Source organism: Notechis scutatus, chromosome 9, assembly GCF_049901735.1.
Source record: "Notechis scutatus isolate UNSWTSFEM ecotype Mainland chromosome 9, rNotScu1.2, whole genome shotgun sequence".
Lineage (NCBI taxonomy): Eukaryota > Metazoa > Chordata > Lepidosauria > Squamata > Elapidae > Notechis > Notechis scutatus.
The window spans coordinates 4764792-4789275 of NC_142017.1; the positions used below are offsets into that span (position 1 = coordinate 4764792).

General features: G+C 43.2%; 1 protein-coding gene across 2 annotated transcripts in view; it reads left to right on the plus strand.

Moving 5' to 3' along the window:
* Window positions 1-24484, plus strand: part of RPGRIP1L (RPGRIP1 like) — a 65066-nt gene that overhangs the window by 17887 nt on the left and 22695 nt on the right. For both annotated transcript variants that reach the window (XM_087971455.1, XM_087971456.1), the window contains exons 10-22: window positions 361-500; window positions 4468-4574; window positions 5974-6024; window positions 7808-7987; window positions 9302-9419; window positions 10693-11145; window positions 13074-13214; window positions 14441-14803; window positions 15912-16105; window positions 17370-17453; window positions 17859-17939; window positions 18375-18525; window positions 22207-22295. In XM_087971455.1, the coding sequence (XP_087827581.1) occupies window positions 361-500; window positions 4468-4574; window positions 5974-6024; window positions 7808-7987; window positions 9302-9419; window positions 10693-11145; window positions 13074-13214; window positions 14441-14803; window positions 15912-16105; window positions 17370-17453; window positions 17859-17939; window positions 18375-18525; window positions 22207-22295 (2152 nt within the window). The remainder of the gene's footprint in view (window positions 1-360; window positions 501-4467; window positions 4575-5973; window positions 6025-7807; window positions 7988-9301; window positions 9420-10692; window positions 11146-13073; window positions 13215-14440; window positions 14804-15911; window positions 16106-17369; window positions 17454-17858; window positions 17940-18374; window positions 18526-22206; window positions 22296-24484) is intronic.

A 24484-nucleotide genomic window follows, 5' to 3' on the forward strand; every position in this document is an offset into this window, starting at 1 on the left:
TTGCAGATGTTTCATACTAGGTGATATCATCAGTGCACTGATAATGTTACCTAGTTTGGGTAATGAACCGTCTGCAAGAAAGCAGCCAGGTTCAGAGAGCACGAAGGTCCCCTCGTTTGAACCCTGAGTTACAAATATTCTCCCTTATTGGCTTGTCGTCATCATGGTCCTTTCTCTTTCCAGGCTTCCAGCTTTCATCTTTTTGTGTGTGTGTTGGAGACCATTTCAAGGAGGTCCGCCACATGCCACGTGGCGTGCATAAGAGAGCAAAGAGTGGCTTACCTGTGCGCGTGTCTTGTGTTTTCATTTTTTTACACACTCACACACACACACACACTTTTGTCATATTCAATTTCTCAGTGCCTTCGGGGTGACCCACGACCAGCAGTGGAAGCTGAAGGAGCAGCAGCTGAAACGGCAGATCGGACAGCTCGAGGCGGCATTAAAAGCAGATTTAGCCGAAAAAAACAATATCCTGGACAGAATCAAAATGGAACGAGGTATATACCATTTGCATGCGCCAATCGTGCCGATTTCCTTTTGAGTTTTAAGTCATGGAGAACATCCAAGGAACATAACAAAGGTGCAGTGTGCCAGGCCAGGTCCGGTCTGCTGTCCAATTTTTTTTTTTTTCCTGACTAGGTCAGGGGGAAAGAAGGGCGATTCTTCCTGTCTCCTTGCTGCTAAATCATTTTAATGAGTAACAGGAATCCAAATTGTGGATCTTTTGGTTCAAAGTCCTTGGACTCTCACTCAATTCTCACCAGTCGGCCTCAGGTAGCCTGAATAGACCAATGCCAGAAGGTTCTTATCTATATATATATAAAAGCAAAATACCACTCATGCATCATCACGAAATCTCCAGAACCGTAAAGCCTACCAACTTGAAATTTGGCACATATGTTCCTCTTGGCATCTAGGTGCTCACTAAGAAAGGATTTTTTTCAAAATGACGATTAGAGCATTAATATTCCTATATTATTATTAACACACTCTGATGCTAAGGAATTCTATTCCCCCTCCCCACCAGAAAAGAAATCTGTTCCAAATGCAAAACACAAGCAGAGGAGAGGAGTTTCAGTTTTAGTTTCACAGCACCAAGCAGCTTTAGTACAGAACAGTTGAGCTAAGCCACGCCCAGGCTCCTTGCTGTCTTCTACTTGCTCACACAGCAAATACTGTTTCACTTTCCAAACAGCCCTCAACTCTCTCACGCACTGACAGGACGCTAGCCAGATGAATACCCGATGGATGCTGGTAGACAGAGGCAGAGTTTTCCCCCCCACCCCTTATTTTCCTCCCCCAAAACAGCCCAACCATATAGTTTCGTCGCGAAGCACGGGGATCGAGCTAGTAGAATATAAATGCAACAAAACCATCATAGGCCATCTTGTTGGACTTTTAAATGCCGATCTCCCTTTTCTGTTCAGGTGGAAGGCAGGTGATAATATTGAAATGAGAAAAGGCACAATTGTCCCTAATCCCAGACAAAAATCAAAGTTCAGGGAACAGAGCCAGCTTGCCCTCTCTTGTCTCGATTTCATTTAGTGTTTGTCGGAGAGCCCTTCCGAAACTTCCCAAATTCATCTGGACAGTAGGAACTGTTCTGGATCCCTTTGCCTGCTTCCCAACTCAGCTCAACCTTCTCTCTTCTCTCCCTTCAGTTTTGCAAATGCATTTCAGGTTTTATTATCCTTTCGGTTGGAATATTTCAGTGCTGTTTTTTTTTTTTTTTAAGGCTGAAAAAATTAATTGCAGGCCCGAGAGCCCCTTTGTCTTCCAGTTCTTTGCTTCATGGAATGCAGGGGTTAGCAGCCTCCCTGTATTGATTACAGATGATAATATTAGCGCAAACAGCTTTTGACGGCTGTTTGTTTGATCGGTAGATTATCTTAATCTTTGTTTTCTTCAGAGCCTGTCCTTTGACAAGCCTAAAACCCCATGCTCAGGTTTTTTTTTTTTTTGGAATCTTATTTTAAATTAAACTGCAATCCCACCCCCCCACCCCCAGAAGTTACATTCCTCCCTTGGAAGCATTTTATAGGTGAAAAAAGGTAGTTTCCGGTGTAGACCGCAATGGAGCCTTTCTGTTGCTAAGTGAAGCATTTCTTAAGTGAGTTTTGCCCAGCAGTGGGATTCAAATTTTTTTTTACTACTGATGTCAACTCATAAAACATTCCTATGACTGTTTTAGTAGTTGCCATAAAAAGGGGAGAGGGAGGAAGGAAATCAGGAAGGGCAGTGCAGCAGTTTGAAAGCGAAAGCACATTCCAACTCTTATTTTTAAAAGATTGTAACTAAACTACCGGAGCTTTTTCCCACCAGTATATTTAATTGGAGAACGTGAATGATGACAACCAGCCCGTGAATGGGCTCAATTGGAGAATCTGGTTGATGAGACACTCAGGGGGGAGGGGGAAACAGGGTCACAGGGGACTGTAAATTACGTATGCCAGAGTTGGCTTCATAGAGGGCAGTGTCAGTATGTCGCCTCTGATAAATCCTTTGAAGTTTTTTGAAGTTTGGCTCGAGAATCATGATTTAATTAGGGCGATTGCTGGAATCCTGACAACCAGTTCTGTCGGCGTGGCTTGGTCATAGCGTGGCTTGGTAGAAATGGCTTGGTGAGCATGGCAGGGGAAGATTACTGCAAAATCCCCCTTCCCTCTCCACCCCACTAACCTACTTTCCAGCTCCGTTCTCCTGTGCAGGGCAACCAAAGAAGATCCAGCCAATCAGCTGGGACTCGATGGGAGGCAGATAATAGATTGGGTTGGTGGGGCCAGTCAGAGGTGGGATTTGCCGGTTCTCCCAACTACTCAACATTTCCGCTACCAGTTCTCCAGAACTGGTCAGAACCTGCTGAATACCACCTCTGGTTTTGCCCCATTTTACGATGTTTTCTGGCCATGGTTGCTAAGTGAATCACCACAGTTCTTAAAGTTAGCAACATACTTGTTAAGTGAATCCAGCTTCCCGATTGACCTGGCTCGTCAGAAGGTCACAAGAGGGGAATCAACTGCAACTATCATAAATACGAGTCGGTTGCCGAGGGTCTGAATTTTGATCCCAGGATCCCGGGGAAGGCTGCAACGGCCGTAAGCACAAAAAAAACAGTCGTAAGTTGCTTTTTTCCCCGTGCCGTTGGAACTTTGAACAGTCACTAAACGAACCATCACAAGTCAAGGATGGAAGTTTTCTTAAGCTCGCTCCTTCAAACGGCCTATTTTCTTCGGTTCCTGAATGGTGAAAACATCGGTGCTAAGCCTTGGATCTGAATAAGAGCCTGGGCCCTCCTTCAGCCCTCAGGTGGAGAGTCAACAGCCCCCAGGTCTGGAGGTGGCTGATGAGGAAGAGGAGGAACAGCTGGGTCCAGTGCCTGACACATGGATGCTCAAAAGGCAGAGGAGAGGAGAGCAGTGGAAATCTATGGGCCGGTCCTTGGGACAGAAGAGCCACTGCTGCTAGTGAGGCCCCACCCTAGCTCTAAAAGGCAGAGGGTGGAGATAAATAGATGTGGCCGATAACTATTCATCTCCCTGCTCGACGGACTTGTTAGCCTGCGTTGAGAGAGAAATTTTTTTGCCGGGGCTGCTGGTGCTCCTAAGAAAGGAATCTTTGAGTTCACTTCAGAGGGTTTGTCATGTTTGGGGAGCGAATTATTCCAAAGATGGGGCCCATCCTCATCTAAGTAACGGCATAGTCCACTCTGTCATCTCAGATGGCATAGAAGCCCGTAGAACTGGTTGAATCCTTGCTATCAGCAGCATGGGATGCGACACGTATTGTTAAGCCTGGATTCCCCAACGTTTGTTAAGGAAAACAAACTAAACAGAACATGCAGCGAAGTCAGATAGGCAGACAGGTAAATGTGTGAGATAAGTTTTCTAGTTAACACGCAGTAAAAATACAGATACGCTTGTGCTATCAAAAATATAGTTTATTCCATTTAAGAATTATAGCATAGTCAAAATAAACGGTCCATTAGTCATATATCAATTTCAGTCAAGTCTTGTCGGGATACTCTATTTGCAAAGTCCGTGTTGAATAGCCAATGTCAGTACACTTACAATAAATCAGTCCAATCTTTATCTCTCTCCATTGAGAAAAATCAACACTCCTTTTCTCTCCCGTTCCAGCAAGAACGCAGTCTTCAATCCTTCCAGTAATTAGGATCTAAGCCAGAGAGAGCGAGCTGCAATTGCCTCGCTTCTTATATAGTGCTTTTACAACCACACCCTTAATTACATTCTTGCAGTTAAAGTTACACACACTTTAACTAACAAACCATGATACCTTATTTATTATTTTTATCCAAACCAGTTAGGGTAAACAATGTTATCCCTAACACGTATAACTTAACTTAAACGCCTGGCAAGTTAAGCAGACCGAATGACCGCTGTTGGGGTTCTGAGATTCTGCCAGGTGTAAAAAAAAGACCCCCCCCCTTTCTTTTTTTTTTTTTAGACCAAATTGAAAAGCTGTCCCAGGAGAACCAGGAGCTGCGAATGCTCTGTCTCGAGCAGAAGCAACAGCTGGAAGAGCTGAAGTCCCGCATGCATTCTTTCACCAAGGTGAATATTTTCCCCTTCTTGTTTGGAGAATGATTTAGAGCAGGGGTGTCCAACCTTGGCAACTTTAAGACTTGTGGACTTCAACTCCCAGAATTCCCCAGCCAGCTGGCTGGGGAATTCTGGGAGTTGAAGTCCTCCAGGCTTAAAGTTGCCAAGGTTGGACACCCCTGATTTAGAGAATGAGAGGTTTTTTTTAATTAATTTATAATACATGACATACGAAGAGAATACAAAAGGAAATATTGGGGAAGTTAGGGAAGGAAAAAGGGAAGTGGATAGTGGGGGAAAGCAAGGGAAAAAGGAAAAAAAAACACCCAGGCATTGATTTCCAACTCCTTTGGTGCCGCAGAAGGCGTTAACATCTACTTTTTGCTTTTTCACAATAATAGAAACTAGCCATTTCTTTTTCTTCTTTTTTAAATTGTTTTTATTGCGATTTTCAAAAATACAAATCTCATTTATACTCATAACAACATTTTGGCATCGACAAATACATATATCCTATCTATCTTATTATATACATATCTACGTGAATAATCTCTTAAGAGCTCATGCCTTAATCTCATGCTCATCCATTCTTCCTAATCTTTATATCTAGTTTTTAGCCACTCATGAAACTAGCCATTTCTATAACAACAAATCTTATCTAATCGGTAAAACCCAAAATCAAAGGGTTGGTTGTTTTTTTTGGCCACCTCAAGCACAAAGTCCACAAGTGGTTTCCAAGTAGAAATAAAGGTATTTGTTGTCCGAGTTCCAACTAACAAACTCCAAACCAATAAACTCCCGAGACAGGCATTTTCTCAAAGGTCCATTTTATTAGAGCTGTCATATCGGCACATCTGGGAAAACCCAAATTTGAGGGTTCAGGGTTTTCCCTTCCAAAAGAAATTCAAAGATTCATCTCCTGCACCCATCAGTCCATCACATGGTCCAATCAAACATCGCCCCCAACTTGAGACCTTCCTCCAGACCCTCCTCTCCAGGTGAAGGGTAACTTGTCCTTGACTTTCTAAGAAAGAATGTTGTTGAGTCTAATTGCCCAACTCTCTATGAACCCCACCCACCCCCGTCTCAGATTCCCAGGCACTAAATGTGGCAGCCTCGAAGCTTCTAAGTGAAATATGGCTTCCAAGGCTGACATTTGTGTTGTTGTTTTTTTCTTTAATCAAAAGTATGAGTCTTTAAAAAGGGGTGGTGGGGGGGGGAAGCTTTCTATATTTTATGCAAATGCTTCTTTCTTAAAAGCCCCAAACCGAGTAACGGAGGATAACGACAGCGTTCATTTATTCATGCTGTCCAGCTGAATGTCATGTTTTGTGTGAATGCAAGAGAGAGTCTTCCCTCCATTATTCATTTCTCGAAGAGAACCTTTTTGTTACTTATTTCTCTGTTTCAGGAGAAGGATGTCGATGTGGCCGACCTCAGTGAGGCTCTCGTGCTCCTCAAGGTAACAAGCACAGCTGGTCACAGCCCCCTCCTCATGCTTTTTCTCTTCCCACCCAATGGGATCTTGCAAACATCTGGTTTTTGAGATGAGTTCTTCTCATGCTTTGTTTGTGAGCTCATGTTTCTTTGCTGGAATGTGTCCACTGTGTTGTCTCTTTCTTCCAAAAAGACAGAAAGGTAGCAGGATAGGATCTGATAGGATATAGGAATAGGAATAGGAATAGGAATAGGAATAGGAATAGAATAGAACAGAACAGAACAGAACAGAACAGAATAGAATAGAATAGAATAGTTGGAAGGGACCTTGGAAGTCATCTAGTCCAGCCCCCTGCTCAAGCAAGAGAACCTATACCACCTCAGACAAGTAGCTGTCTAGTCTCTTCTTAAAAACCTCCAGTGATGGAGTGCCCATGATTTCTGGAGGCAAACCATTCCACTAGTTAATTGTCCTCAACATTAGGAAGTTTCTCCTTAATTCCAGGTTCCTTCTCTTTGATTAGTTTAATTTTTTTTTTTTATTTGGTTTGTCAATTGCTTACAAGATAATAGGTATAAGTAAAAACATAGTTATGAATACATGGATACACATAAGAAAAACCAAAAGAAACAATAGGACAGGGACGATAGGCACGTTGGTGCGCTTATGCACACCCCCTACAGGCCTCTTAGGAAAGGGGTGAGGCCAATAGTAGAAAATCTAAGGTTAAAGTTGGGGAAGAAACATTTTCTTCCATTGTTTCTTGTTTGATATTAAAATATTAATATATATTTAAGTTGGTGCATCCAAGATGATTCAGGTCTGTGGCTTTCATAAATATACATTAATATTAATATCAAACAACACAATGAGGAATTTTCAACTGCAGCTTCAATTCCAGGAAGAGAAAGTTCACTTACACCGATTTTGGTTTGTGTTAGTTCACTTTTTCCTGAAAAAAATATCATCTAAGAAAGCTTCATGCACTTACCTTAAATGTAGCATTCTACAAGCGTAGTGTCTTTTTCTCATTACTTCACAGACCTGTGTTTAACATCAGGTGCAACAACAAAGTCATTTGCAACACCTTGGAAGGGGTAATAAATCTGGCATAGCCACCTGGCATCTTCCAGATGTGTACAATCTCGATTTCCATAAATTTGCAGCCAGCCCCACCTTTGAGAATTATGGGAATTTTAGGCCAGCACATCTGGAGAAAGTCCCAGATTCAGGAAGTGGGCAGAGTCTGTCCAATCTCTAGTGCACCACAGATTATGCATTGATCTTCCGCCTCACGTAGGTAAACACCACGTACACAGAATATTTTGCGTGCATCTGAGTTAATGCACGCGCAGATATACCAACTTGACAGCATGGAGTTTATAAATTGACAGAACTATGAATTCCCGTGACGGGGAGATTTGCAATTCAGTTTGCAATGCTAACTAGAGGTAAATTCTGTTACCTTAGATATGCAGAAATTTGCAGCCTCAGTTTTTATCTACAGATACCATACCAGCTCTCATTGAAATGACTCTTGGATTCCTTTGAACTCGTTTAAACTTATTTCTGAATAAAGATATGTATAGGATTTGGCTCAAAGCAGATTGCTAATTAGTTCTGAGTTCCACTTTTTTTTCTTCTTTACCCCTCAGAGCACTGAGAAAGACAGAAGCTTGGTCTTTCAACCCAGATTTATTTTAATGCCGAAAAGAGAGCGGTCCATTTATTACAATTAAAATGAAGGGGTGGGTTTTTTGTTTTTTTTTGTAAACTAATTATGAAGCTGTCAACTTTCACGACCTAGGTTCATAGACAGCAAGCAAGTGAACACCTCAGGTTTTTGGAGAAAGCAGACGATGACAGCCAAAAGTATTTAGAGCGTTCCCTCCGTGATCTTCAGGCAGTTCATGCAGAAACTGTTCAAGAACTTGAAAAGACTCGCAATATGTTAATTGTGCAGCATAAAATTAACAAAGACTATCAGGTACTTAATTTTCTCACTGCAGTTCAACGTGAAGTATCTCTGTCATTGGGCTTGCCTCACTTGTGGGTTTTTTTTTTTTTTAAATCTCACAATGAAGATTAATGAATCCAATATTTTATGTGGTAACTAACCAAATCTTAATGAGTTGAACTCTGCTAGACTTCACTCTTGAAATAAACTTTTCGTTTAAGAGTCTAATTCCAGCATGCGTCACTCCACCTCCCTGGTTTTTTTTTAAGCAAGTAGTTTCTGTGCAAAAAATAAATCAATACTGTGATTTTTCTGACCCTGACCGGCCTAATTAAAATTAAATATTTGGGTGTATTGAAGCCCAGCAAATAAAGGATCTTAAAAGTCAGGTTTGGTGTTGGGGATAAATGGCTTAATCCTGAGATTCGATAGTACAGACAAACATAAAGTCATTTTTTTTTCCTAAACCAGCCCCCATTTGAAATATATTCAGACATCAGTCATAACATTCTTGTCCTGATGTTTCCTCAAAAGAAAGGGTGAATTTTCCCTAATCCTGTCACCATCCCAAAGAAGTAAAACCTGCTCGTGGTTTCCCAACTTCTCAGAGCTTCCTTGGTTTTCTTGAAGAAGTTTCCTTACCCAGCTAGGTAACATCATCAGTGCTAAGGTGACCTGCATATTTACAGGACCGAATCTTGTCCAAGTCTATCAAATGTTGCATGACATATTTCCCAGTTCAGTGAATAAGGTTTCCTACCCTTCTCATCTGCAAGATAATTTGGGATATAACAGAGAGACAGTTTTCTCCCAATATCATTCCACTGAGCTTGGGTTTTGTTTTATTTTCTTATTACTGAGTGGTATAACTTAAAGTTCAAGGAACGTCATCTCCTCCTCAAAATCAAAGCCTGTGACATTTGGCTTTTCTCTGTGGCATCTTATGATATTTTGCTGATTTCGCAATCTTTATTTTGATTCATCAAGGAGACACATACAAAAGAATGTTCTTCCCAGTGCAGAATCTGGGATTCTTTGCTGCGCAATTAGGCACTTTTTTTTAAATTCCAGAATACAATTCAATACCTCAAAGAGGCTTGGGAAGATCAATAAATTTGGCCTAACTGTCCCTCGGCCAGTTACTTTATTGGTATGCCACCAGGAGTCCTTCTGTGAGGGAAATGGGCGGTTTCTAAATTTGATCATTAGATAAATAAATCCCAGCAAGTTGGGGAAAAAAAAACCGATGGTATCGTATTAGAGAAAAGGACATTTGTGGGCAAAACTGCTTGGCACAAAACGTGGATTGGAGGCCTCACTTTCCATTCTTCCTTGCATCATCAGGCCGAAGTTGAATCCGTGACGCAAAAAATGGAAGCTTCGCAGCAGGATTACGAGTTAAAGCTGGAGCACTACGTCCACCTTCTCGATGTTAGAGCTGCCCGTATTCGAAAATTAGAAGGTACATCGGCCAGAATTCTGAATTTGCTGCAGAAAATTACTGTGGGGCGGGGGAATAGATATGGAGATGAGGAGATAGGCTCTCAGGTTCACTCTTCACCACAAATTAGAATGGAATGGAATAGGAATAGAATAGGAATAGAATATTGGAATGAAGGATAGGATAGGAATAGGAATAAAATATTGGAATAAAGACGAGACGAGAATAGAATAGAATAGAATAGAATAGAATAGAATAGAATAGAATAGAATAGAATAGAATAGAATAGAATAGAATATTGGAATGAAGGATAGGATAGGATAGGAATACGAATAGGAATAGTATATTGGAATGAAGACTAGACGAGACTAGACTAGACTAGACTAGAATAGAATAGAATAGAATAGAATAGAATAGAATAGAATAGAATAGAATAGAATAGAATAGAATAGAATAGAATATTGGAATGAAGGATAGGATAGGATAGGAATACGAATAGGAATAGTATATTGGAATGAAGACTAGACGAGACTAGACTAGACTAGACTAGACTAGAATAGAATAGAATAGAATAGAATAGAATAGAATTCTTTATTGGCCAAGTGTGATTGGACACACAAGGAACTTGTATTTGTGCAAATGCTCTCAGTGTACATAAAAGAAAAGATACATTTGTCAAGAGTCAAGAATCATCAGGTACAACACTTAATGATAGTCATAAGGTACAATAAGCAATCAAATCATACTCTGTGTGTTATGGATATAAGCTTAGAATTGTCAATTTCTGAGGAAGTAGCAAAGAACAATGTAACCCCAGGGATGGACGGCTGGGGGTTTGCAGGGGTTCGGGAGCTAAGATTCTATGCAGTTCAGAGAACTCCCAAATCCCACTCCTGCCTGGTCCCGCCCCACCCACCCCTCCCCTCCCAGGAGTCCCCACGTGGCCCGTTTTGGGTGCAGGTAAGTGCAGGGCAGGCACAGAGGCTCAGGGAGAGCAAAAAAAAATGGGCCACCTAGAACTTCGGGAAGGCCGGAAATGGGCCCATTTCTGACTTCCAGGGAGCCTCCGGAGCCCAGGGAGGCCATTTTCTCCCTCCAGGAGGCTCAAGGAAAGCCTCTGGAGCCCGGGGAGGGCAAAAACAACCCCCCGCCGCCGCCATGGTGCAGGAAACCAACTAGGCCACACCCACCACGGCCACACCCACCCAGGAACTGGGCAGAGAGCCCTTTGCTAACATTTTTGATAACCCCCTTCCTCAATTCCTGTTTGCCTCCTATTCTTTGCCTTAAACAGCCCAGTTGAAGGATATCGCTTACGGGACCAAACAGTACAAATTTCGACCCGACATGATAGCCGATGAACCCGTGGATGATTTCGATGAAACGGCTCACTTGGAAAGAGGCGAGAACCTCTTCGAGATCCACATCAGCCGGGTTGTGTTTTCCCCAGAAGCCGCCAGATCTTTTGGGGACCAAGAGCCCGCCACCTTCTGTACTTACGCCTTCTACGATTTCGAACTACAGGCCACGCCAGTCGTCCAAGGGCTCAGCCCAGCCTACAATTTCACTTCTCAGTACCTTGTGCGGGTGGATGACGGCTTCTTGCAGTATCTGCAGAAAAGCGCCACGGCCCTCGAAATCCATCTCGCTCACGGCATAGACTTCGAAACGGCGGCCACCTGCCAGCTAAGGTTCCATGAAATTCTGGAAAAAAACGGCAGGGTCTGTGGTTCCACCATCTTGATTGGTAGGGGTCGCGCATTGGCGTTGAAGTTGCATTTTGGATTGCTTTGGTAACTTGTTTAAAAACAAATATTATATATTTGGCAACCCAGCGTCTATGGCGGTGGTGGCGGACCTATGGCACGGAGCCACAGGTGGCACACAGAGCCTTCTCTGTGGGCACATGCAACATTGCCCCAGCTCAGCTCCACCACGCATATGTGCGTGCCTCCCACTGGTCAGCTGGCCTTCAGATCTCTGCCACGCATGCACGGGGCGTGGGGGCACATACATTGGGGGGGGGCAGGGAGCATGTGGGAGGCAGGCACGCATGCACAGGATGCACCTTGCAGGATACACTTTGGGCACTCGGGGGTTTTCTGTCCAACACAGTTAGGAGACATTAAGTCGAGGGCAGGCTAAATCCATCTGGTGATTTTTGGCAAATGAGTGATTTCTTAAATTAGAAGAGAAAGGCACAATATTGCAGTCTTGTGCACTTCTACTCATGATTAAGTTATGCGGATTTCTGCGAAGCTAATCCATGAATTAGTGTCACTTAACTGATCATGCATTTATAAATGCGTGTTTACCAGCTTGTGTTCACATGAAAAAAAAAAAAAACAGCCCTTCTTTTGATATAGAGAAAATAGGTGTTATTGTTGACATGTATTAGGTAGCTAAATCAATTCCATGCTGTTATCATTAAAATCGGTTGAGGAAGGTTAGCACTCCAAGAAGTTGGAGTAAAAGGGTAATAGTTATTCGTTAATTATGAATGGCTCCATATTTCTATTGGATTATTTCGTGTACAAGCCAGGTCTTGTTTCAATAACGCCATGTCAATATGAAATTACATTGTATTCTGCATAATTATGGTCTCCTTAAGGCCCAGAATCCTTTTAGATTGAAATAACATCGTTACAAAGCATTAAAATACCTGCTAACAGAAAGCATGAATTTAAATTCATCAATTTTTATTTATTCACCCAATTAACTGGCTAGAAGACTAATGATAAAGTCAAACGTCGGTCATGTTTATGGGCCTGACTGCTTTTGTGTAATGTGTAACAACCATTGAGAAGTAATTTACATTTATTAACATAAGATTGTCCATAGTATAGGCCAGGGGTCTCCAAATTGGCAACTTTTAAGATTTGTGGACTTGAATAGCAATAGCACTTAGACTTATATACCGCTTTATAGTGTTTTATAGCCCTCTCTAAGCGGTTTGCTGAGTCAGCCTTTTGCCCCCATCAATCTGGGTCCTCATTTTAGGCACCTTGGAAGGATGGAAGGCTGAGTCAACCTTGAGCCTGGTGGGATTCGATCTGCCAAATTGCAATGGGAGTAGCTTGCAATACTGCACTCTAACCATTGCGCCACCGAGGCTCTCTATGCTAATGCCCATGCTAACTAGGGAATTCCGGGAATTGAAGTTCACAAGTCTTAAAGTGGCCAAATTTGGAGACCCCTGCCCTGGCCTAGATAGCAGAGCAGCCTACCTCAACTCTGGCATGCAATTACTCCCATTGTGACCATGAGTTGTGGTGGCGCAGTGTTTAGAATGCAGTACCGCAGGCTACTTCTGCTGACTGCCGGCTGCCAGCAGTTCGGCAGTTCGAGTCTCACCAGGCTCAAGGTTGACTCAGCCTTCCATCCTTCTGAGGTGGGCAGAATAAGGAGCCAGACTGTTGGGGGCAGGAAGCTGACTCTGTAAATTGCTTAGAGAGGGCTGTAAAAGCACTGTGAAGTGGTAAATAAGTGACGCTCACGAAAACTAAATACCACCCCGTGTTTAGCAACTGATCATCTTGTCCTTAGAGAGAAAGGCTTGTTAAGCCTCAATAAATCTGGATTCCATGTTGTCTTCGCAATGATGGCAACTAACTTTGATGATCTTTGAGGCTGGCCTTTTTGACCTTCCAAACGTGCGTGAACTTTGACTTGTAGGCGTCGGCAGAAAAATCCAGAATTACGGCACCGTGGAATATTGGGTCAGGTTAAGAGTTCCCATGGACCAAGCAATGAGGCTGTACAAGGAGCGGGCCAAAGCCCTTGGCTATATCGCTGCAAATCTAAAAGATCAGGCAAGTGTCAACGGTTTTTTTTTTAAAAAAAAAAATGGTATTATTGTGGTTGTCTCAGATACACTTGTCTTCCTGTACCTGCTGATGCCGGAATCAACAAAGCATGTTGCTTTGTTTAGATTTCACAGTTTCTAGAACAGTGGTGGCTAACCTTTTGGGGCTCCTGTGCCAAAAATTGCATGCAATGCAATTGCACGCATGCCATAGGTTCGCCATCACGGTTCTAGAGTCATTCACTGTTTTTTCAGGTCCTGTTCAACCATGCTGGCAATCCCTATGTGTGGGTCCTCCTTCCAGCTACACAAGGAATCCCTGTAGATATTCTTACCGGTGGTTTTATCCACATTCACATTCTTCTGAATCATAGCAGGATTTTTTTGGATTAAATACGAAGAAACATAAATCGTAATTTTTCAAGCAGGGTATATAAACCCATCTGGAAGTGATCTAGAAAAAAAACTGTGAAAAAAAACTAAAAAACTCATTTAATAACTGTCTTGCTTAACAGTATAAATATGGAGGCTCAGTGGTAGGTTCCTGGTCGAGAATTACTTGGGTATAATTTCCTGGCCCTCTTTTGTCCACGAAGCAAATTAGTGGCGTGGTTTGGTTGAGAGGACGTGATTAAGTTGGGATCACCCTACAAACTTTACAGATGTTTACGAATTTTTAAGATATATGCCCTACTTGTATCTTTTCTTTTATGTACACTGAGAGCATTTGCACCAAGACAAATTCCTTGTGTGTCCAATCACACTTGGCCAATAAAGAATTCTATATGTTCTATATGTTCTACGTATGTTCTACCCTTTTGCCCTGGGGTGGTTTTGATGATTATTATAAGCTATGTCAGAGATTGCATGCCATTTAGCCTACTGGTAGATGTTCACCGTTGCAATTTAAAAATAAAAGTAAAAAAACAAACATTGATTCAAACAATACCATCAAAAGATGAGCAAAGGTAGATGCAAGCATTTTGTATTGACTCATCAGTACCTACATTAGAAGAACACGGTTAAAATCAATCTCAAACTAATAGACTTAATTAATTCATGCTCTTGCTAGATCTTATATTTGAGACTGATTTTAACTGTGTTATTTTAATGTAGGTACTGATGAGTCAATACAAAATGCTCCCATCTACCTCTGTTCATCTTTTGATGGTATGGTTTGAACATTGATTTGTCTTTGCTTTTTCTTCCTTCCCTTCCTCCTTGTTAAAACAGCCAGCGCCCAATCCTCTCCAAGGCAGCCCTGCAATTGATGGGAACTTAAATGAGCTACACATTACCATTAAAAGTTGTCACGATTTGCCAGGCCGAAGGATCTCCAATCTCCAGCCGAGTCCTTACGTGGTCTACAAGTTCTTCGACTTTGCTGACCATGATACTGCCATCGTTCCCAGCAGCAACCACCCTCGTTTTGATGATCACATGGGCTTCCCGGTGCCAATGAATGCGGATCTCGACCGTTATCTGAAATCCGAATTCTTGAATATCTACGTCTTTGATGATGAGGAAACAGAAGATGGGGTTTACGTCGGCAAAGCAAACGTTCCTTTAATTTCATTGGCCCATGGGAAATCCGTCTCAGGTAAAAGATCCTGACCCTTTGCTCAACCAGATCCTGAGTAGTGCGGGTTGGTTCTTAAGCTTGTCCTAATAAAGGAGAATAGTTGTAGCTCAGGACTGAAATGAGGGGTCCGTGGTGCTCTCTAAGCTTGGTTGTTTTCTTGCAGATGTTTCCTTACCCAACTAGGTAACATCATCAATGTTAGAAGGGAAATGGGGTTTGCAGAGAGGAGGAGGAGGACTGTGGAGTCCTTGGTGCTCTCTTGGTCGTTTTCTCACAGACATTTCATTACCCAACTAGGTAATATCATCAATGCTAGAGGGGTTTGCAGAGAGGAGGAGGATTGTAGGGTCCATGGTGCTCTCTGAACTTGGTTGTTTTCTCACAGATGTTTCATTACCCAAATAGGTAACATCATCAATGCTAGAAGGGAATTGGGGTTTGCAGAGAGGAGGAGGAGGAGGAGGAGGAGGAGGAGGAGGACTGTAGGGTCCTTGGTGCTCTCTGAACTTGGTTGTTTTCTCACAGGTGTTTCATTACCCAAACTAGATAACATCATCCGTGCTAGTCTAATGATGTTACCTAGCTGGGTAATGAAATGTCTGCAAGAAAACAACCGTAGTCAGAGAGCACCAAGAACCTTTCATAAGCTTGTTCTCTTTTAAAGTGGTTTATGTTTCATGGCACAAAAAGCCTTTCCAAGATGAAAGATTAGTCAGAAATACTTTTCAAAATTAATCTGGGTAATATTTTGATGGAACTGGTCATTCGCCACTCTACTTCATCTCCTAGCATAGGCCACAGGTGTTACGTGAACGTATAGATTGGGTTGGGACGTAACACCATGCCAGGATTTTTTCAAAACTAAAACTGGTAAATACCCCACGACAATAATCCATAAACTTACCGTATGAACAACTGCTAAGTCGAAATTTAACAAAACTAGCCCCATGATTTCTTTCTAGGCGAACCGAGAAAGTCATCTCAGAAATTTAGTGTTGCATTCTGCAGCAAAGGCTCGTTTTGATTGATTCGAAGCACAAATCATGGAACTTGTTTTGTCAGCTTCTGGAACCTAAATATTAGGACGACGAAGGCAATGCGCTCACGTTTCCCTTTGGTTTTTCAGGGACCTTTGAATTAACCGATTCTCAAGGTTGTCCCGCTGGGACAGTGAACATTGAACTGAAATGGAAGCTGACTTACCTTCAGCCAGCCAGTTCCATTGTAGCTGCAAACCTCATGGATTACACCCAGAACAATAAACCAGTGAAGGGACAAGGAGAAGGGCCACCTCTGCCTCCGTCTTTCTCACCAGTGATGGTATTCAGCCTTTCCTCATAGAATAGAAATAGAATTCTTTATTGGCCAAGTGTGATTGGACACACAAGGAATTTGTCTTGGTGCAAATGCTCTCAGTCTACATAAAAGAAAAAAAATACATTCATCAAGAGTCAAGAATCATAAGGTGCAACACTTAATGATAGTCATAGGGTACAATAAGCCATCAAATCATACTAGGAAACAAGTCAATCTAAATCGTAAGGATACAAGTGACAAAGTTACAGTCATACAGTCACAAGTGGGAGGGGATGGGTGATAAGGAGGGATGAGAAGATTAATAGTAATAGTAGTGCAGACTCTGTAAATAGTTGGACAGTGTTGAAGGAGTTTAGCAGAGTGATGGCTTTCAGGGGAAAAAAAAACTGTTCTTGTGTCTAGTTGTTCTGGTGTGCAGTGCTCTATAGCGTCGTTTTGAGGGAAGGAATTGAAACAATTTATGTCCGGGATGTGAGGGGTCTGTAGATATTTTCACAGCCCTCTTTTTGACTCATGCAGTATACAGGTCCTCGATGGAAGGCAGGTTGGTAGCAATTGTTTTTTCTGCAGTCCTAATCACTCTCTGTGACACAGTCTGTGTCTGTCCTGTTGGGTTGCAGAACCAAACCAGACAGTGATAGAGGTGCAGATGACAGACTCAATCCTTCCTCTGTAGAACTAGATCAGCAGCTCCTTGGGCAGTTTGAGTTGGCGCAGAAAGAACATTCTTTGTTGTGCTTATCATCCAGAGCTGTCTTCTCTTTAACAAGCTGCCCTCTTGATATAAATGTGACCGATGGGTCTTCTAGACCAGTGGTTCTCTACCCCCTTGAAATAACTTTGGTGGCCCCATATCATGGGCATGGACCACCAAGACTCAAGATTTAATGGAGATGGAGATTTAATGGACACAACCTCATCGCATCTCCAGGGCTTCACAGACCACAGGCTGAGAACCACTGTTCTAGACCACGCAATGCACAGAGAAGACCTAATTAGGAAACGGTCTTCTCAATTGCACGAAGACTTCCTTGTCCCTCATTCACTTATCCCTTACTTTCTCTTTTAAATCGGAGCGGCCATCTTAGGGGCTATAGATAAGTATCCCATTATCTCCCTGTCGGCAGGGTTCCCAAATTTTGAGATAATTTTGCTTTCTTTTCTAAGCTGTGAGATGATTCCTCTGTGGCGAGTCAGGCGAGTTCAGGTCTTTCTGGATGCTGGCAATTGTACTTTGATGCAAGATGTCTTCGCTTTTCATTTTCAGAGGCCGCAGCCTAAGCCAAGACAGCGCTCAGCTGCAGTGGACAAGAAAGTCTCTTTTGTAGATATGGACCCCTTGCCAAATTCAGTGAGTATGACCTGTTTCACTGTCTGTCTTTATTTTGAGCTAACTTCTCCTGGCTGTGTAAATTTACAATGCAGCCATTGACTTCGTGCGGTTTACTGATTTTTGTTTTCTTTTATCGTTGTTAAAGAACCAGAAATTGATGAGAGGGGAGTTAAAGTTCTGGAACAAACCTACCCCATAGAAGCTCAATTAAATTCATTTTTTTTTCTCTTAGAAATTTAGCGTAGGTATTATGGACAGAAGCGATGGGTGCATCATACTATCACTCTTACTATGGACCCAGTAGCCAGAGAGGTTGCAGTCCAAAGGACATTGCTTTCTTTAATTAGCACCCTTTGGCAAAATCTTTCAGGGCCAGTTTAGAAATGTCTAAGTCGCTTTTCTTGTGTTTTAATTCTCATGCAGAGTCCCATTCCTGAAAAAGAAGATAAAACGATTTTGCAGAATGCCAAAGATGAACCGTCTGTACTTTTAAATCGTTCACAGGTATGAAGCAATTCCATCTAATTCTATTTCACCAAGCCTGGCTGAAACAAAGTACATCGTATTTCCATTAGAAAGGTTGCATCAAAAGCATAAACTGATGGTGCCCGTGACTGATTCAGTAATCTGGATTTTAAAAAAAATAGTTTTGATTTGATCTTAGCGCCAGACTTGTCTGTTGCTGATGAGATTGTAAGAAACTCTTCTTTTTCTTCTTTGGGTATAGAAAAATAATTTTGAGTGTCTTGCTTCATGTTGTGTTTTCGTTCTCTGCGGTGGGCAATAGATGAAAACCTTTACTTAATTCTAAAAACGATTGACTTCAGCCCAGCTAACTAAATGGGAAACAGACCTGATTATTTGGGCATGAGAGACCTCATCAATGGCTCCACTAATGAATATATATGTATATAAGTATTCCTGTCATCCTACGCAAAGGCTCTACGAGAAACAGATGCTGACAGCAAACCTGCAGCCCAGAGTCAACAAGAACCTGAGGACCTCTCTCAGATCTCTGAAGGCCAACTTGCTAGCCAGAGTTCAGTGACTTCAGAAGATGAAACGGAAATCGAGGAAGTGGAAACAGGAGGTAAGAGATCTAGCAGAACAATTCCTCACCTCTGGATTGTTTCCGTTTCTACCCAAAATTCCTCTCTGCGTTGGCTTGGCCCTATACTGTGTGCAGGTAGATCCTCAATTTACGACATTTCTGTTGTAAAGGGTGACTTTGGCCCCATTTGATGACCTTTCTTGCCACAGCCGTTAAGTGAATCACTGTGTCATGCCCCTGTTGGAATCTGATTCCGAGGGAGAGGCCAAGCAGCTGACAGGGAGTGGGAGTGTGGCTCCGTTGGCTGTGGAGGAAACTGGGGAAGGGCAAAGTCTGGCTGGGCAGAGCAGGGGAGAAGCAAAGCAAGGCAGAGGGAATTTGGAGGAAGACCCAGGCCCACCCCTTCTTCATCCTAGGGCACGCAGGGAGGAATGGAGAAGGGAGCAATGTGAGTTGTATGGCTTATGGGGGAGGAAAGGGCCCTGATTCCCTTCATTAGCTGCAGCTGGGAACACAGTTTTTAAAAAGGGAAGTTGCGCACAGCAACTTGTTGGAAGCAAATCGTATATTATCTTGTTTTGTCGAGGTTTATCTGGGTTCCTGGCATCTTCCCAACCGTGTGTGTTTTGCTGGCTTTTGAAGTCTGCAATTCCTTCTCCTGCCCTGTCCAGTTAATTGCTGCAGTGTGTGGATTTTTATTTATAGTTTATATGTACTTTGTTTTCGGACTGAATTTCCTCCACTTAAAGACTCTTCTTGGGAGAGTTTTTTCTCCAGCCGAAGGTAACCTGGACATTGGGGGCAAAGTTGGAGATATTAAAGGAACTCTTCTTACTTATGTGATTGTGTTGCCTTTGTGCCATGCCTTTGTGTCATCACACACTGCAGTTGTTAAGTTGGTCACACGGCTGTTAGTTGTCAAGTGGATTTGGCTTCCCCGTTGTCAGAAGGTCGCAAAAAGGGAGCACATGATCCCCGGAATGCTGAAACCGTCATAAATGTGACCCAGTTGCCCAGCGTCTGAATTTTAACCCCGTGACCACGGGGATGCTGCAACGGTCATAAACAGACTGTTTATGGTCGCTAAACAAACTGTTGTAAGTCAAGCACTACCTGCATAAGTATTTTAGATAACTGTCTATAAAGATTCTCAGTCATCTAAGTCATGGTTGTGACCCCAAGGTGCTTTTTCAAGAGGCAACTGGACTGAAGAGCTGAAGATGCTCCTTGGATGAGAAGCAAAACATCTTCAAGGAGAAACAAAGCCCAGTTGCCTCTTGAAAAAGCACCTTTGGGACTATTTTAAATAACTATACTCTTCTGATCCAGCTTCCCAAACACGACAAACCCTCTGAAGTAAACTCCAAGATTTCCTTTATTAGGAGCCCCAGCAATAAGTTTCTCTCTCACCGCAAGCTAACAACTCCAGCTGGCTGGAAGATGAATACTTGCCTGCCAGATGTAGTCATCTCTGCCTCCTGCCCTTTATCCCCAGAGCTAGGCTGGGGCTTCGGTAGCAGCAGTGGCTCTTCCGTCCCAAGGGCCGGCCCATAGATCTCCACTGCTCTCCTCTCCTCTGCCTTCTGCGCATCCATGCATCAGGCACTGGACGCAGCCGTTCCTCCTCTTCCTCATCAGCCACCTCCAGACCTGGGGGCTGTTGACTCTCCACCTGAGGGCTAACAGACAGCCAGGCTCCACCTCTGTCTCTGTCTCTCTCTCTCTTCCAGTTCCATTTCCTCTTCACCCTTGGACCTCTCAGGTTGCCCTGATGTTGGTCCTGACTCGCACACCTCCTCCTCTGATTCGGTTGCTGGAATGGCCGGCTCCATTTCATATTTTCTTCGGCCGCTCGTCAAGTTGTCAAGCTCAAAAGAAATCTGATAAGTTATACTTCAGTAAACGAGCCCCATTCGCCCGTATTCTCCACCTCACCAGAAATGGCCGCCTGGCTAACATTTTACCCCCAAAAGCTCTTTTTCCTTCCTTTAAACGCGAGAGAAATGACGACTCTTCGGGGAGTCATCTTTTATAATGCAACTGCTGCGAAAGGGAAGAAAACCTACTGTTGCCAGCCATTTTCGCCGTTTTGGCGGGCTGGTTTTGGGCCATAAATTACTTCAGTGTCCCTCGAAGAGAAGACACAGAATAGCAAAACGTTCCTTCGGGATGACTATCCATTGAGCTATTTACGGCATTCTAATTGCCTCTCCTTGGAGTGTCAACCCGTCATTAATTCTTCTGGCAGTTAAGCCATCCATCATTATGACGACTGCAAATCAGACCCAAAGCTACAAGAGACTCGATTCCCAGCAGAGGGGGGCATGTACATGAACGCAAGCCAGGGAAGGATCCTTTTGGCCAAGGCCCTGCCAGAGTCACCATGGGAAAGGCAGCCATCGAAGATTACAAGCCTATCTTGCCGTGAGAACCAGTGGGCCTCTCCATCCAGCTTGTAGAACGTCCCACCGTTTCTGAATGCACTCTACATTGCCCCCAGAACAGTGCATGTCAGTTGGTGGTCCGTCCTAAATCTTTTTAAAAAGAGTGAGACAGGTGGTTTGGGTTGGTTTATTTCTTTATTTTATTGGATAGTGAACTGGTTATCTTGAGTAGGCCGAATAGCAAAGTTGGAAGAGGATCGTTCTGGTCCAAACCCGCAGATTGAACAGGAGACCTTTTCATATTCCCAGACCAATAGCTAGCCAGTTTCTTCTTGAACACTTCCAAGTGATGGAGCATCCACAACTTCCAGAGGCAAGCCGTTCCATCGATTCCCACTGTCCGGAAAATCCTCCTTAATTTCTAGGTTGGATCTCTCCCTTACTTCTTGTCTTGCCCTCAGAGATGCTTTTTGACCTTCTCTTTTCTGTCTCAGCCTGTTCTGACCTAGGCTTCCCAAAATCATGAAGCCGACTCTTCATCCTGATTAAAGTCAATTCCTCTCCAGCAAAGCTCCTGCAAACGGTCTGTCAAGAGATTGCACAATTACAGACTTTTATCAGGCTGGGAGAGTTGCCAGGCCAATATCTTCCAAACGCCACTCTCCTGGCAAGGAGTCAGGAACAGATCTTCACCCTTATGAATTAAACTAATTGTCTCCTGCAAACCCCACTCGCCTTTCACTCCTCTTTATTTCCTATGGGAGGGGCCATTCACCATCCACCTGTGCCTTTACTCCCGAGTCGACCCTTGTTCCTTAACTGTTCCCTTCTCCTGGCAGCTCTGTGCATGCGCACACTCGGAACAGGCTCCAGCTGTTCTTCTGCCCCACTGATCTCCGACTCCAAAGGCAGCTGATAACAGTCAGACGGCCCCGACCTTATCTTTGCCTCCGACGCAGAGCACTTGTCAGACTCCAGGACTGGCCCATGTTCCTCCCCAACCTCCTCGCTGTCCGAGTCTGCCACCAGCTCTGCTAGCTGCTGGCAGGCCACAACACAGCCCCTCAAATATTGGTAGACTGCTATCATGTCACCCCCTGGTAGATCTGAGTATCTCCAAAAATCAACTGTAGATCAAGAAGCAGCCATCTGAGACAATTTAACACCTTTTGAATCAACCAAGGATGTGTTTTGTCTACCTGGAAAAGCCATGGTCCATTGTTGCTTGGAACCGTAACTGCTTCGCTTTCCTATTCTGTTGTCTATACTTTTCTTTTATAATCTCAGCTGCTCTTATCTTGGGTAACCTTCCCCCCCCCTTTTTTTTTTGGTACAGAACCAGACGACCAGCAGGCCACCGCTGAATCGGTCACAGATAGTGATGACTGTGTGGTTCCAAGCTCAGCGACCTCAACTCTTAATCAGGTGAGTCAGAACCAACCAAGGAGGGGGAAAAAAATCTTCTCCAACGTTCTCAGAGCATTCTTAGACCCGCGTCTTTCCCTAATGTGGTTGGAGAAGTCTCCGCTCACTTGAACCCGTCTTCTGAACTTATTGCTGTTTCAAATTTTGTGGTTGAGGATTTTTGAGGTTGATTTTTGGAGACTTGGATCCGGAGTCACATAAACCATCAGTCTAGACCTGTGATGGCGAACCTATGGCACACGTGCGAAAAGTGGCACGCAGAGCCGTTTCCCCTGACACGCGAGAGCTCTCCCAGAAGAGCCCCACTGCGCACGTGCTCCCCTCCCCGCCACCACCTCACAGCTGATTGTCGGGTATCTGGCGTGCATGCGCGGGGGGGGGGTTGTGCAGGAGACACCTGCGTATGCGCAGAGATGCGCAGCGCATGGAGGGATCGCGCATGCATGTGCACGTGGATGGTGCACGGGGTGATCGCACGCACATGCGCAGAGACATGGGGGGTGATGCAAGGGGATGGCGCGTGCATGTGCAGGAGGTGTGGGGGGCAGCATACATTGTCTTCTGGGTTCTTTCAATGATTTCTCTCTTTTTTGGCAACCAAGGAAGATAAGATAAGGTTAGGAAGAAAGAAATACCTGGGTATTATTGGAGCAACTGGTGGAAGAAGAAAGGTTAAAATCCCCTTAACTGAAGGGAGTTTCCTTAGATTAGTGGGAATAATCCAGCCCAAGTTAACCACTTCTAAACCCCATTGATTTTAGTGTGTCAATATGAAAAACGGGCTCCAGTGTGCTGTTTGAAATCAATCAGATTTAAGTATTCTTAACTCAGGCTCAACGGAGCGAGAAGTGAATTAAGCGAACTGCACAAACGAGGCAAGGAAAGGCTTCGGTCTTAATAACTCCAATGCAACAGTGCTTTTTACAAAACAGGAATTCTAAAGTGCAGGTTGTAGGTATTAGCTCAGCGCCAAGAAATACTTACTTCTTTAATATAGAAAACTTAGAATGGTAAATAAAATAAGTAATGATATGTAAGATGAGCATGAATATAATTGAAGTCCATGAAGAGAGAGATACCTGGGTCCAAGTTACTTTCCAAAAGATTTTTTTATGTTTTGTGTGTTGTGTGTATATGTTTTTTTTTTTTTGGGGGGGAAGAATTAATAAAACCTTGCAGAAATATAGAATGAGAATAATGGTAACTAAGTCAGAAAGAAATAGATGAAATAATAATAATGAAATTGAATAAGAGTAAAGAGAAGTAAAAAGAAATTGGACAAGAGGTTTTTGTATGTTTATATGGAAATGGTTTAAAACAGAATTATAGTTTATCTGACTTGTTAAATTTATAATGGAAAAAGGTTTAAACATGTAATGGATAATGATTTGTGTGTTTTGAAAACTAATAAAACTTGTTTTAAAAAAAGAAAAAAAAAAAAAGAAATACTTACTTCTGGGCTAAGGCCTCTAAAAACATATGATCCCAATGCTTTCTCCACAAAAAGCATCTACAGACAACCTCTGTAACTAAAACATTGAAACTAAAACTTTCCCGACCATCCTCGCTTTCTGGATGTTTTATCGTCCTTGCATATCAAGAATCACAATTTAGACCGGCACATGTTTTCCGTCAGCTGAACTTGGACCGTGCAGGACATCAAATGCAGGCTTTCTCAACCTTGGCCATTCTTAAGGTGTGTGGACTTCAACTCCCAGGATTCTCCAGTCAGCCGAGGTCGAGCTACATAGATCTAATGCAGGACATGGCCAGATATAGCTCGCTTAAAGGCACGCGGGGAGAAGCCCATTGCAATCTGGACAAGAAGAAATTCCCACAAATATAAGGCTACTCGAACAATCAGATAAAGTCCCATCAGTACGTCTACGATCAAAGGTCCGCGAATCTGATTCAAGCAGCCATGAAATTGGACAATCTTCCGGTTCTGCTATTTCATGCTGAGGACTGAAGCCCAAGCAGCGTCTTCAGTCTTTTTTCCCAGGGAAAGGAATAATTTGCTTTCCCATCTTCCCAACAATTTGCGTCCATTTGGAGCAATTCTTTAATGGAAAAAAAACCTGTGTCATGTCCGAAGATGAACTACACAGGTGACCCAAAGTTTTTTTTGTTGTTTTAACTCTCAGTGGGTACCAGCTTTATAGATGTCTTAAAAAAATCCTGGGAAAGCG